Source organism: Anoplophora glabripennis, unplaced genomic scaffold, assembly GCF_000390285.2.
Source record: "Anoplophora glabripennis isolate ALB-LARVAE unplaced genomic scaffold, Agla_2.0 scaffold544, whole genome shotgun sequence".
Classification (NCBI taxonomy): Eukaryota; Metazoa; Arthropoda; class Insecta; order Coleoptera; family Cerambycidae; genus Anoplophora; species Anoplophora glabripennis.
This window is the reverse complement of record NW_019416663.1, coordinates 232,427-248,656: the sequence shown is the minus strand read 5'-3', so window position 1 is coordinate 248,656 and position 16,230 is coordinate 232,427. Positions and strand designations below refer to the sequence as shown.

General features: G+C 29.4%; 1 protein-coding gene across 5 annotated transcripts in view; it reads right to left on the bottom strand.

The window, feature by feature from the left end:
• LOC108911838 (receptor-type tyrosine-protein phosphatase kappa) overlaps positions 1 to 16,230 on the bottom strand; it is a 236,027-nt gene that overhangs the window by 78,386 nt on the left and 141,411 nt on the right. For all 5 annotated transcript variants that reach the window (XM_018716884.1, XM_018716888.1, XM_018716885.1 and 2 more), the window contains one exon: positions 3,533 to 3,620. In XM_018716884.1, the coding sequence (XP_018572400.1) occupies positions 3,533 to 3,620 (88 nt within the window). The remainder of the gene's footprint in view (positions 1 to 3,532; positions 3,621 to 16,230) is intronic.

The window sequence follows — 16,230 nt, the reverse complement described above, 5'->3', positions numbered from 1 at the left end:
TAGTTATTTTTCCCATTTTTAAGGCAAATTTTCCAATCTTTTTGGCGGACAAGTATATTATTGTGTTATACATTTCAATTATTAGAGAAAAAAATCAAAACCAGATTGCTGGTTATCACCAACCATGTTGTCGTTAAGTCGACATCTTCGGGGCGTCGGATTGCAAAAACTTCTCAAGAATTTTGTCGGACAATAAGATACTTTCATTTTAAATCTTATTACCAAACCTTCCCAGAAAAATCAACTTGCTGGTTGTCACCAACCATAATGTCACCAAATCGACATGTTTGGGGTGGGGGACAAACTCAAAATACCAACATTTTTGTCGGATAAATTTTTTGGGGGGTTTAAACAAATATATCTTTCATTTAAACTTAAAAAAAGTGCTGGTCATAACATTCCAGCCTGTACAAATTTTGACTTTATCCTTAGCCGATTTAAAGACAAGAAAAACCCTCTTCAAAGTAACAACTTCAACACTCTGCATCTCCTAAATACAACGTTAATGAGGAAGACGTAATGTGAATAGTCTGGACTATTTTTCCAAGAGGAGCTCAGACCCAATTTTTTTTAAATATAAAATGGCACCACGTATTTTAGAGATCTAAATAGACTGACATACGGCTTTTTTTCGCGAGTGAAGTCGTATGTTGTAGTATGTGTAGTATGAGTGAATATTACGTTTTTGCGAGAATAGTCAGTCATTTAAACTACTATGTGACGTCACAAGTTTAGTTCAAATGACTGAACTCTTCATCCTTCAGCTGAATATTCTGTTGGTATATTCAACTATTATTGTCAGCCGGTAACTTAACCTTATTCTTTTTGACATTTTGTTTGAATGAGGATAACAATCGTTTAGCAAAATGATGGATTCTGATACGGCTGTGGAAGTGGTCAGTTTAAATTTAAACTTTAGAGGCACAAATGTTTTAGTAAACGTAGACGTTGAAACAGCAAATATTTTACTTAATGGTGAGATTAATTTTTTATATGGGACATATTTGCGATCCACTTTGCTTCAGGATTATCCTCTTTTTTTTTGTGACCTAGGCCAGAGATAATATTGGTGGAATCATTTGTAATTCAGGTCTTTTTCGTATGAATTACATAAAAAAACGACCTAACCTTCCATTCTCTTACGATAACGATTATGTCGAATATTCGCATATCTTGCAACATCAGAATCTACATACTTTTCACGCTTTTTAAATTTGCCACTTAAAAATATTCCAAAGAAAGCATTGATATATTCCTTCAGTTTTATTTGAAGCAAATACATATATTATATAGTGAGATAACACCAATTCCCACAACACTAGATTACTGGAAGCAATAAAGGATGACAAATTATGGTTACTGGTTAGAAGTTAGAACCCATATGTCAAAGTCGTCAAAGTACATATGACAGGCTGCACCACTGAATAGTGAATATATACATTTTCGCGATCTGTTCAGGTTAGACAAGGTTAGAAATAAGATTAAAAGAGATAGAAACAGTAACTACAAGTCAAACGTATTCACCAATATTCACTCCCGAAAAAAAGCCTATAGTGAACTGTTAGCTCAGTTTAATCCTAATGTTTTTCCTGTCACTTGCACTAAATGTAATCGTGTCCTTAAAGTTTCCGAAAAGTTATTTACTCTAAATTACTTTTATATATAAGAATTCCTTTCAAAACGAATCCAAGTTCAGGGATTAGTAGAAGTTGAGATTCTATATATTTCGTATTTAAGATATTAATCCTTTGAAGTAAAAAATACATATTGGGAGTCACAAATGTGTAAAATTAATTAGCCAAAAGTTACCCATACCTAAGGAAACAACTACCTAAATATGTCTCAATAGCGAAATGATTCCTTAAAGGTACGGGTCTTCAAATAAATTGTTTTGTTTATTGTTTATGATAACTAGGTTACTTTTTAGAATAATTCATGGAAATTTTGCTTCGAGAAGATTTTAGGCTAACCAAATATGAATAAACACCTTAAATAGCCTTTTAATTTACCTTAAATAGTCTTGATTTTTGTAATAATTTTTTTATATTTCAAAATTTTGAGATATTTTACATATCCTTAAAATACATAGTTCCTGAGAAAACAGTTTTTTATTTGTCTATTGCAATTGTTAATTGATTTAAATAAATAAAAAAGCACTTAATTTAGTTACACTGTAAAAAAATTTCACTCAAATTTCACTCAATTTTACTCAATAATGTATTAATTTCTGTCCACACCCGATTAAGTGAAATTTTCACTCTATTAGTATGAGTACAACTGAGTGAAACTATTGCATCAGAAATGAGTGAATTTAGTGTTTAGTGTAGAGTTCTAACTATCAATTGAGCGACTTTTGACTCTATTCTGAGTATATAAAACCAATTTAGAGTTAACTTTTTCTCTAATTACAGGTATGATTTAAATTTAACTATTATTGAGTCATTCTTTATTCCGACTTGGTTTTTAATTAACTAACTATTGAGTGCAAAATTAAATCATAAATGATTAAGATATAAAGTGTTGAAATTAATCCACTTTTCTGGAGGACCCCTATCAACTGTGGTCGAGATTACAGAAGCAATATATAATTGGTGTCATCTTCACTACGCCAATCAAATTACTCGAAATTAATATACATTTAAACTAACCCGGTATGAGGACATTTACTCTGATTTAGGTACAAGTGCATCAAATACGAATTTACGTGAAGAATTTATTAAAGGAGTACCTATACATATATGAGTGAATGTACTCAATTTTAATTTAAATATAATCACAAATGAGTAAAATGATCATAATAATAATTTCACTCAATAGATTCACTCAGATCCTTTATTGCTTTCACTGACACTGATTTTTTTACAGTGTACCTATCTAGCACAAAGAGTGGTTTAATTAGAATGGTTTCCCTTATAATAGAAAATAACATTTATTTTCCTGAAGAAGTGTAGGTATGTATTTTAGCATCTTGCAAAAAGTACTTTTTACAATTAATAAGGTGATGTTTCAAAAACACCTGCGTTTTCCCAAAATCTCTACCATAAAAAAATCAGTATAAAGAACTAAATACTGTTTAAGGAAGCAATGCAAATATATTTTATCTAATTAATATCGGATCTTAAAAATTAACTGTTTACAAACACACCCATGTCATAAAATGTATTTCCTCATTTGTGATGCAAAGTTCACTACTAAAATTTGATTAAACATTTTAGATTTGGAAAACAAGCTAGGTACATTGGTTTACATTTTGAATTTCCTTATACCTTCACAAAATTTATAAAATAACAAGTTATTCGAAGATTGACGTTTTTACCAAAATAATATGTAGTTTTTTCTTAAGCCAAAATGATAATATTTTGTCCGTTCTGAACGGGATCAAGAATGGAAAATAATTTGCCCTATAGGTCATCCCATTGCCTCAATCAATTATAGAAGGTGTATTTAAGATACCCTTTTAATGTATTAACCGTGTTGATGAAACGGCTACAAGATTTTTCCATTAAATAATCAGAAGAGTTTATGTACTTACAAGGAATGCATCTTTGGTTTTGATTCTTTTCTAAATTACTTTTCTTGGTACCATGTCTACAGGAGTGAGTTTCCACTTTAATGGCAATCTGAAAGAAAAAATTATATATTACTAGAAAAGTATTAATACTTAGTAGTAGTATTTATTAATAAAGTTAGTTTTTTATGACAGTAAACATATCTAACTCATTAAAATTAGCATTGTACTTAAGTAGGTACGTATTTTTAACGCAAAAATAATATAATGAGATAATACTTTAACTTTTTATAATGTTTAATTATAAGAATTATAAGATTATTGTAAATTACATGTTTTTTAACGTTCGATTGAAAATTCGTGTAATTTAATTTAAATTGATATATTTTCAGCCTTTGACGTTATATCAACCATAACTACGTTATTTTAACGTTTTTAACATGTTCACATTGGATAATATTTTACGTTCACGTTTTTGAAGGATTCGGTAAATATGGCGTTAAAAAAATTGTATATATTTTATAGTATCTACTTAAATGAAAGTATATAAAAAGTAATTGATGGATTCATTTCATCACCCAAGAATTATGGAATGAAGGATAGCGATGATAAGATGTCACTTTTAGTAAACATCCTAATACATATTATCTAAACACGATGCCGCAATATCTTCTTGAAGGAAAATATCATTTGTAACAACATCAGATAAGAAAAACGTTATTGATCTACACTTCATAGTTTTTTGTTACCCTGTCCGTCTAAAGGGAATGGACATTATTTATGGGACACGATACATAAACATGAAACATGTTTTATAATGAAATAAGTTTGTCAATAAAAAAGTTCCTTTAAGAGCGAACTTAAAATATTTTTCGGTAAGACCTAGGTCAAATTAATAACGCTTAACCTGCGAATTAGCCATTTTCTATAATATTAAAGATTTTAAGTTGATCTCAGTTAAGTTGATTTTCAAATAAATTTTTTCTAATAACAACATAAATAACAGATTAAATCTCAACGATATTTGGTAAGGTTTGTGCGTCTTTTAATTAAAAAATAATTTCTACTCAACATCATTTGCCATGGACAATACCAAACTGATTAAAATTGTGATATTTAAAGTATTCAACATGCAGTAACTAATATCGATGTAGCAGAAATTGAGGGACTTGAATTGAGGAGGAATTGAATTTTCATTTTTGGTTAAATATTATTCATGGAAAGAGCTTCCTTTGAGGACATTTTTTTCAAAATTTGTACTGTAAATACCTACAGAGATTATGAATTAAAGAAAATTTCGGTTTTCGTAAATCAAAGCAATATTATATGCTTCATTAAAAATTGAACAAACAGAATATATACATTTAGGTATATTGATTCATTAATATCCGCTGGGATATGTTTCTTTTCAAATAAAGTATGTTTCAAATAAAGTGATACTGAATCTATTTTTAATCTAAAATTTTCATTTATGTTTTTTGCGGTTCTTATGTTAAAATAATTATTGAAAATATTAAAAAGACATATTTTTAACCTGCCACTTAGATACTTGTATTTATTCTGACTTGTCTAATAATAATAATAGTTTATTGGTGTTACTGTAACAAGTACTTACACAAGTCAGAATAAAAGCACTGAAAATACTTAAAACTAATTTAAATGTATAACAGTGTACGACAGCAGGCACAGACATCTGCGCATCACAAAATATAATAGACATCACACAAAAAATAAACTCTAGATCACACCTCAGCTAATAAAGTGTAAATCATTACATGATAAGAATTCCCTACAGAGATAAAATGCCTTTAACAGGAGAAACCTCTTCACCGTATTCTTAAAGGATGTCTTACATTTAATATATTTAATTTGTGATGGTAACCGGTTATACATCAAAATCGCCAGATAATTTGTGTTTTATTTAGCCTATAGTATGGAGTTATTATATTATCTTTGTTTCTTGTATCGTAACTGTGTTGGTTTGCATAGGTGGGACAGCTGTCTAGGTTTGGTTTAACGTATGTCAAGCATTCCAAAATATACAATGAGGGTAAAGTTAATATTTGATATGTGATGAATGCATTTTTACAATCATCCATATAACCCAGTCCAGCTATGATTCTAATTAATTTTTCTTTAAATTGCAAATACTTTATCAAAATCTGCGGCATGACCCCAGACTATTATTGCATAACTCATAATTGAATGGCACAAGGAGAAGTAGGCAGATCTCAATACGCTAGTGTACACAGAACCTGAGAGATTACGAACAACAAATACAGCAGTACTCAGTTTTTTACAAATCCACATAGATGGGCTATGTGGATATTCCACCTCAGATGGGGATCCAAAAGGACACCCAAGAATTTTACAGCGGGTACTTCATCACCGGAAGTATCATTCGTTGTGTTTTATTTCTGTTACATATAAGATTATTTCAAGTAAACCACTTTTCTGCTCCTGATGGAGCTTCATTTTTTCGAGCCTCTACATCAATTATATGTTTAGATCTGATAGAAATGGTGGTATCATCGGCATATCATTATTATAAATTAAAAATAACAAGGGTCCCAATACCCTTGCGGTATACCTATTGTCACATCTCTTTTTACTTTTGACTTCTATTAGCTAAAAATAATTTTATTATTTTTAAGTCACATCCACTAAGTCTATATTTTCCCAACTTCTCAACTAAGATGTCGTGTGACATAGAGTCAAAAGCCCTACTTAAGTCCAAGAATATAGTATCACAGAAATCAAGATTTTCATATGCGTTTAGAACGTTATTTACAAAGGCCAGTATTGCACTTGTAGTATCATGATTCTTTCGAAAAACATGTTGACATTCTGCGAGGAGTTTATTTGACTCAAAATACGCAGGCACAAACATTGCACAAACATTTTTCTAATATTATTGAGAGAACTGGAAGCACCGATATCGGTCTATAATTTGCTGGGTCATCAAGGTTACCTTTTTTGAATATTGGTGAAACTACTGCCACCTTAAGTATATTAGGAAATATTCCTTGGAAGAGACATTCATTTATTAGTTTAGTTAATGGATACACTATGAGATTCTTTAAAATTTTTATGATTTTCACACTTAAGCCATATATATCTTTAGTAGCTTTACTTTTAATGTTTGTAATGATGTCTCACTACAATGTACGTTACCACAGAAAATTTAAAACTATTATAGGGTAATTTGTTATAATCAAAATTAAAGTATGGATTTAAAGTATCTTTCTGAGAACATAGTTTACGGGCTTCCAAATCCTTTGCAGCCGCTGTCGTAAAATATTCATTAAATATATCTGTTACGGTTGGACTTATTTTTGGTAACTTTACCTTTTTTCTGCTTGTTTATAATATCCCACCTACACTTATTAGAGTTATTAGTATTTTTTAACAGTTTCTCATTCGCTTTACATTTAGATTACATTTACATTTTTTTTTAATTTCAGATTTGTACTGCATGCGATAGATATTTCTCCTCAATTTATTTTCTGAACATGGTTTTTTTTTTGTATATCATAATAAAGAAGTTAAGTTGTTCACGCATAACTCTCAGATGATTATTAAACCACGGAGGCACAGCTGTATTGAGTTTATTACTATATTTTTTCTCAGGAAAAGCTGAATTATTACAATCTAGTATTTTATCTAAAAAAATTTGAAATTTGACATTAACATCTAGATCTATATTGTTAACGAATGTCCAGTCAATATTTTCAACTAAGTTGTAAAATTTAATACGAGATAAAGTACTATGTAGTAAATTCATTTCTATCATCCACACAAAGAAAAAATATTTAAAATATTAACATACTTAGCGACTACATTGTATATACTGCGGACTAAACTTATATCAGACTAAAACCGAACATTGCATATTCAGTATAGCCATAATTTTGTAGAGGTAAACAATTAGTCTGATTCTGAAACTAAGACGCGTACCTCTAGATTCCAGTTAACCATTAATGCTTTGTGTTAACAAATAAACATTAGTAACTCTAACAGATCCACTGCAATACGTTTAGTAGGTCATAACAACTAAGTTATGTATTTATGCTAGTTTTGGCAAATTAAACATCAAATTTCGCCATTTATCATTCGTTGTTTGTTATCTTTTATCTAACGTGGATTAGTAAAGATCTAGGATCATTTATCTTACAAGATGGCCTGAACCTTTCATTATCGACTTACACAATCCCTCTTATTCATATGGATTTACGGAAAAAAACAAATGTATTGATTTCTAATCTACTTCTGTTATGCAAGTCCAAGTCCATCCATCACGGCTTAACTTGAAACCAAGTTAAATTCAAACCGTAATATGTGTAATGTGATGTAGTTACGTACATTGCAAGTACGACATTTTTAGACATTTTATACACAATATTTTAGAAACATAAAATTTCAGTAAATGTAATAAAAGCTCTTATGTATTTCTAAAGCTTCTGGTAAATACGTCATACCCCACTTTAATACACGTATTATTTCGAGGAATTTGAATGGATTAACAAATGAGTTATGCTTGATTAACTTTAATTTATAAGTATTTTGTTTATACAGCGTGTCCCACTAGTGGGGGGAAAGTCCAATATCTATGTTAAAATGAGGAATATATGGATTTTTCTTTTTACAGTGTTGCCACATTTCTCGGATTGTACAAATTAAAAATATATTCAATTATCCAGATCATCCTTTGACAGGAGCCTACTACGTTATTTTACATATAAGCTATTTGTAAACTTCGCATTTTTTCATGGAAATGAGATTTCATGAAAAACTAATGAATTTTGGTATAGGTGCAGGTATAGCAAAGTTGTAGAGAATTTAATTCCGCATCTCATGGTATGAAAATATACAGGGCGTTGCATTTAAAAAAAATCGAGATTTTTCAATTTTTCAATTGGCAATTTTGACATGATATTTTGGTCACCCTGTATAACGCAGGCCAGTTTTTGGAGCATGATTCGGAAGAGTCATCCTTACTAAACATCTGATAAAAAAATGGGCTTAGTAGCTATTAGTATAACCTGTCAGTATCAGAAAATGTAAGCAACCAATGTCGACTAGAAAAACATTTCAGGCGAGATATCTCAAAAATTGTGAATATTTGAATAGAACTATTCTACACAAAGTACCCTTTATTTTTGATGTAGAATCCAAAAAAAAAATATAAAAAATGTGTTTCCATTTAAAAACCAAAATTGGTGTCTGTCCAGGAAAAGGGTAACACCCTGTATAGTTGAATATATTTTAAATTTGTACATTCTGAGAAATGTGGCAACACAGTAAAAAGAAAAATCCATATATTCCTCATTTTAACATAGATATTGGACTTTCCCGCACTAGTGGGACACGCTGTATAAAGTTGTATAAATAATTACATCTATAGAGTCTACTGTAATAATTATTATTTTGTAAATGATGTAATAATTATTGGCCCTAATCGTGATAGTTTTCTCGACATCGTTTTTTTTTTGTTAATTGCCCTAAATCCACAATTTTCAAGAACACTGTTAATGATAAAGTTAAGAGTTTTTGTTTGAAAAGTTTACCATTTTGCAATTTAGAAAGAGTTGAGGTTTATTTCCGTATAAAATTTTAATACACTTTGCTGTTTTCATCTGCTAATACAACTTCCGGATAATAATGAAAAATTTTATAACGTTAAAACATGTAAAATATGTATGTACTGTACATTATAAGAAAAAATTTCATACTTTTAACCAATTTCTATAAAAGCCAAAAGGAATTGTGCTTAGTATTGTATTAAAAATTTATATTTATTTGAAACTATAGCAATACTTACTAAATTTAAAAGATATATCTTCTATCAAGTATAGCAAATAAAATTTATTGTGTAAGGTGACTTGATTTAAATTGGATTATGAAAATACGAATACTCTTATAAATATCTAGTTTTATTTTTTATCAACAGATCTCATTAATAATTTTTTTCGCTGTCAGTGGATCAATATTATATCGATTTATTAATTTAAAATTTGACTATCGTACTGCATCCAGAATCGTCTAAAAAGAGTTTTTATTAATTTTCATGAAAATACATGTTTTATTTGTATTACTGCCAGAAGAATTAATGCTAATGGTTTTGTTTAAATAAACATTTCAAAATAATCGGTTTCAACTAAATAATGATCAATTAGGTAATTTTAATAGATGGTTCATTAAATTATAATTATAAATTTGACGCCACAAAAACGGATAAGAAATAATGTAGGTATGATAATTGAAAATAAATCTAGTATATATATTTTTTTCATTATTCAGTTTTATTTATTATTCAATTTTTCAAAATCATTCACAACTCAAAAACTTTCAACTTTATTTTCCATATTTAATCAGGAATATGCACTTAAACATTTTATACCATATACAGGGTAGTTCTGAAATAAGTGCGTTCTATGAAAACGGTGATAGAGGCCACGAAAATGAAAAATTTATGCATTTAATTTTTCTGTTACTTTTAAACGAGATTTGAATAAATTTCAGTAATTTTGAACACAAAATTTAAGCCACAAAAACCGCCGTTAGCGCTTTCACACTGCGGTGTGCGGCAACATCGATATCAAAGGTGCAGCTACCTGCTTCATCAGAGATGGCTTTAAGTTTGTTTAAACCTTCATGAGAAAATTTAAGATGCCTTAGTTAATGATACCAAGTATCTTGCCAATAGTTGACATATAAATATATTATATTTGAATTTACTTGTATTTACCAATAATTGAATAAATCATCATAGAGCGAAGAGACTCTTCGCTCTATGTTAAACGACTTTAAAAATACTTCAAAAAATTTGTTATGTTTTTAAATTTAATACACTGTATCTTGAAAACGAAGAGAATCTTGACTCACGTGAGTAGTAATTCTTTATTTTATTTTTTTTCCAAAGAATTTCCAGTCTTAATGAATTACTCTATATACGTATTATCTGTACAATATGAGCACAATCGTTGTATAGTTATGAAATGAAAACAACTTCATAATTTGCGTTGATTTTGTATGTGAAATGTACACGCTACAATCACCCCATATAAGCATGCGTTATATCGCCCAGCACTCCCAACTGCTTTGTTTTAATTAAAGCCTGCCCTTGTCGTTAATAATGAGCTTTTCGCAATCAACTAGTCTATTCATTTGGTATGTTCATGGTTATGAGAGAGCAAAATTAATTGTTGCTGTATAAGCTGAACTATGTACTGAATAAATTGATTGTTTCCATGTACAGGACAACCTAGAACTGACCGATCGGTTACCGTTAAAGGAAAACGGAAAAAGCAAATAGGAAATAGGAAATCTTTATACACATCTCTATTTTATATCTTCTGAACGGGCAGAGATATCATTTAATGAATATTATGAATATTAGATCTTTCTTATGAAAAAAAAAAAAAAAAATTATGAAAATAGGAAAAATCATTTCGATGTATCACAGACCTTCCTTAGAGAGAACATGAGATTTTATGTCAAGGACTTATTTTATCTTGCCACAAAGATCCCCTCTTGCTCTTTACTCTTTCCGATTTCCTGTAATGGCGGACCACCATCAATTCTGGATCGCCCTGTATAATATCAATAAATACTTGTTTACATATAAAGCAGCTACGCAGATCTTATACATCCTACCATATTAGGTCATATAGGGTCATATTATATAGGTACGATATTTAAAGTTACTTTAAACAAACAAATTCATATTTAGATAAATTTCATTATATTTATACAGGGCGTTTTAATGTAACGTATCAATTCTAAGGGTAATAGAACGTCGAAATTTCTCACCATATGTTGTTTTTGTTTCTATAAAAATTTCATAGGTCTACTGCTTTCGAAAACTTCGCTAAAAAATTGAGCATTGTATTAGGCAACTATTAAAAGAAAAAACTGCCCTAGAGGCCGCGAGATTTTTTTGATGAAGAAACCTCAACCCTCGGCTCACAAGGCAACTACGTTGAAAAATAGTGTATCTTTCTGAATATATAAATTTTTCATAACTATACTACCCTTTCGATTTGTAAAAACTGGGTACTCTTACTATGGGCGACAGCAATTAATTACACACTCAATATCTAGTAATAGCTAAGATTATTCGTGAGGATATAAACCGTATCGATACTGCTTTCATGGCACTTACAAGTTAGTTGGTCACTTTGTGCCAATAGATACGAAACAAAGCTTCCTACCACAGGCAGTAAAGTGATGATGATATATAACATGTCGAATTTTTTGTAGGCTATATCTCACCTACACTCAAAATATGTCTGTAGATGCACAATCGTTTTCACTAGGCTGACCTATAGTGTACTGTTGGGAACTAACGAGTTTAAAACCGGTATATATCTGATGACTTTCCTGTCATGATTTTAGTTATTCACTATAATCAATGCCAGTCGGGACATTAGTCCATAGAGTAGTTGTTTAATATAATTAGTAAAAAATTCGGTCACTTTAAATTTTTCTTAATATTACTCTATAATGATAAACATGTCTAAAATAAATAAAGATTTCATTAAAAATTATGAAATCTATAGGGTGTTTGGAAAAGTTGGCACAAAATTTAAGGAGGTGAAAGTAGAGTGTACGAAACTGTCACCATGAAAGATGCCTAATGTGAAAATATTAAAAAAATGTTACTGTTCTGAGTCATACATTATTTAAAAAATAATTATTTCTGCCTAAACTACGCAGAATTCTAAAAAAAGTAGAGACTGTTTTTCTTCAAAACAGTCTAATTCATTAAAAAATAATATTATTTGCTTGATAATTCAAAGGAATAAAAAAAAATATCGAAAAATTTCTGTCAAGGGTAGTTAGAAAACTATCCTTATTTGTAACCGATTTTAATGAAACTTATAATAGTTAAAGACCCTTATGGTATGATTAATGCCTAAGTCATTATTTCACGTTATCGTATTTTTTTCAGTAGTTTTAGTATTCTCTTTATCTTATTTAAGATTTCTATTTCCAATATTTCGTTATTAATTCGTAAATAAGCGTACCATTATGGCATAATATTTGGAGTATAAATACAATTTTTGGCAAAGTTTCTTAGACATTGAAGACCAAGTAATTAAAAAAATTGCAAATGGTTAAAGAAGAAAAAGTTAAAGGCGGTTCACGTGTTTTTAAAATATGAAGTTGGTGCTGCGAGGAACATACGGTATGTGCATTTGAATGATATTTTTTAAATATGAAAAATAGATACAACCAATTCAGACTAACCGCAAACATGTGTTAATAATGAACTATAAACTGTAAAATAGTAATTTTTTTAAGGTATTTGTGTCAGGTTTAAAAGAAAAGTGTTCTGTTGGGAGTAGACCGAGTAGGTTCATTATTAAATTCTAAACTAAAATGGGATTTCGATTCAGCTTGCAGAGAGTAGAGACTATTGATTTTGTTGTGCTACTGGGCTGATGCACTTTTGCTGTTCTGCTTGTTGTACCCGGAAAATTCTTGCTTTAGCAGTGCACCAAAGCTAATCTGGGTTAGGAGTTATTTGAGGCTTGCCTTTGAGTTTTAGATGGGAATACTGCCTTGTTATAATAAAGGCGTTGGTACTTTAATATTTTATGGTATATACTGGGTACGCAGCTATGTACATTCTATAAATTTTTAACAGCAATGAAATAATAATAAATAATTTATTTATTTTTTTATAAATTATAGTTATTAAGTATTTTTTTGTTGGAATCATATTCCTGAGTTTATTAGCATTATAAATTTGAGGCAATTGGTTATTTTGATAAAAAAAAGATTTTGATCATTGTAAATATTTATGTTAATACCCAAAAAATTATTCTACAACGGGCGTTACTTAAAAAAAATAAAAATAGATAGGTACCTAATTATCTTCAAGCATATTATTTTGATTATGTAAAGAGGTATTTTTTCTTGGAGATAGCATTTAAAAAGGATACATGCTGTTTATTTAAATAAAAAAAATTGATGCTTTTGACGTAAATCATTATATAGACAATGAAATTATGAACATATTTGTTGGGTATGTCTTCATATTATAATCTTGAAGTCTTCCGAAAAGATGTATTTATTAAGTGAAGTTTTATTTATTTTAAAGCTATAATAGACTTTATACAAGCAAGTAGATTATTTATAATCATAACATTGAATTAAACAAAATTTCTTCACTTACATAAATAAATTTTGAAGGGAGGCTTTATTTAATTCAATGTTTTATAGACATTGCATCATTTCTGCTGATACTGCATCTTTGCCGCACTTATTTTATTAGGATTTTTGATATGTATATGTAAAGGTAAATAATATATCGAGAAACAAAATAACTAGGTTATATCAATCTCAGCTTTATTATCGTCACCGAAATAATGTAGAATTATTTTTTATTGAACAGACAAATGAAATTGTTGTAATGGGTAATTCCTTTGGATATTTTCAGCTAAAGAAATATCCATAACGTGACGTAAGCTGATATCTCTCTACCAGAACTGTGAGTGCAAAATGAGATGTATTTTCACGAGATTCCATATTAGAGAGATTTGATCTGCCATGACCAACATAGGGGAAACTCCCCTGGGCAATATCTTTAGCTATTACGTTATAATAGTTTAACCGATGACTCAGGTGAGACAACGGCATTAGGGAAGAATTATAAAGGGTTCATTGGACTCTAAGACAGCTGTTTGCTAAGACCATCTTACTTCTGGGAACAAGGGTCTTGTTATATGTATTATATCTTCGGATAATCTTTTCATTCATGAAAGCTTTTCGTGCATTGATTATTTTATTTTAAGATTACTCTCTATTAATTAATTTAATAATTATTTATTAATCATTATTATATCAAAATTAAGCCTTGACAAGGAAGTTAATCATTGTGCAAAACCGTACTTATCTTATCAACTTCGACGTCACCTGTTACATGGGTGGTGTATAACAATGAAAAAGTAATATTGACGGTTGGTAAAAGAAAGCGCAAAAACTAACGCTTAGGTAGGAAATTCTGGAAGGAAGCCTAGAGAGTTGAAGATAAGTAGTTGAAGTGCGAACAGTGTGGAGATCGGCAGTAAGACGATCGGCGGGCAGTGTGACAAAGTGGTGTAAAATTAAGTGGTTAACCAGTATTAGTTATCAGGTAATATTCTTTAAGTACTTTGTTGTTAATTGTTCTATGAAATCTTATGATTGTGATGTTTATATATGTTTCATGATAATAATTCTTTGTATGTTTAGTTTCCATTGCTTTATGCTCAAGGGCATATATTTTTCTAAGGTAAAATTGTTATACTTATTATTAACGATTACTCATTATTTATTTCATGTTAAAATATGTATATCGTCGTGGGCGCCCCCGACTTTACAATAATGACTCCTTTGTTTTACAGCTAACTTGTTTTTGTAGTGATGACGTTGTTCGTAAAATATAGATGTCTCATGATAATAATTCTGTATATGTTTAGCCTNTGCGAGGAACATACGGTATGTGCATTTGAATGATATTTTTTAAATATGAAAAATAGATACAACCAATTCAGACTAACCGCAAACATGTGTTAATAATGAACTATAAACTGTAAAATAGTAATTTTTTTAAGGTATTTGTGTCAGGTTTAAAAGAAAAGTGTTCTGTTGGGAGTAGACCGAGTAGGTTCATTATTAAATTCTAAACTAAAATGGGATTTCGATTCAGCTTGCAGAGAGTAGAGACTATTGATTTTGTTGTGCTACTGGGCTGATGCACTTTTGCTGTTCTGCTTGTTGTACCCGGAAAATTCTTGCTTTAGCAGTGCACCAAAGCTAATCTGGGTTAGGAGTTATTTGAGGCTTGCCTTTGAGTTTTAGATGGGAATACTGCCTTGTTATAATAAAGGCGTTGGTACTTTAATATTTTATGGTATATACTGGGTACGCAGCTATGTACATTCTATAAATTTTTAACAGCAATGAAATAATAATATATAATTTATTTATTTTTTATATATTATAGTTATTAAGTATTTTATTTGTTGGAATCATATTCCTGAGTTTATTAGCATTATAAATTTGAGGCAATTGGTTATTTTGATAAAAAAAAGATTTTGATCATTGTAAATATTTATGTTAATACCCAAAAAATTATTCTACAACGGGCGTTACTTAAAAAAAATAAAAATAGATAGGTACCTATTTATCTTCAAGCATATTATTTTGATTATGTAAAGAGGTATTTTTTCTTGGAGATAGCATTTAAAAAGGATACATGCTGTTTATTTAAATAAAAAAAATTGATGCTTTTGACGTAAATCATTATATAGACAATGAAATTATGAACATATTTGTTGGGTATGTCTTCATATTATAATCTTGAAGTCTTCCGAAAAGATGTATTTATTAAGTGAAGTTTTATTTATTTTGAAGCTATAATAGACTTTATACAAGCAAGTAGATTATTTATAATCATAACCTTGAATTAAACAAAATTTCTTCACTTACATAAATAAATTTTGAAGGGAGGCTTTATTTAATTCAATGTTTTATAGACATTGCATCATTTCTGCTGATACTGCATCTTTGCCGCACTTATTTTATTAGGATTTTTGATATGTATATGTAAAGGTAAATAATATATCGAGAAACAAAATAACTAGGTTATATCAATCTCAGCTTTATTATCGTCACCGAAATAATGTAGAATTATTTTTTATTGAACAGACAAATGAAATTGTTGTAATGGG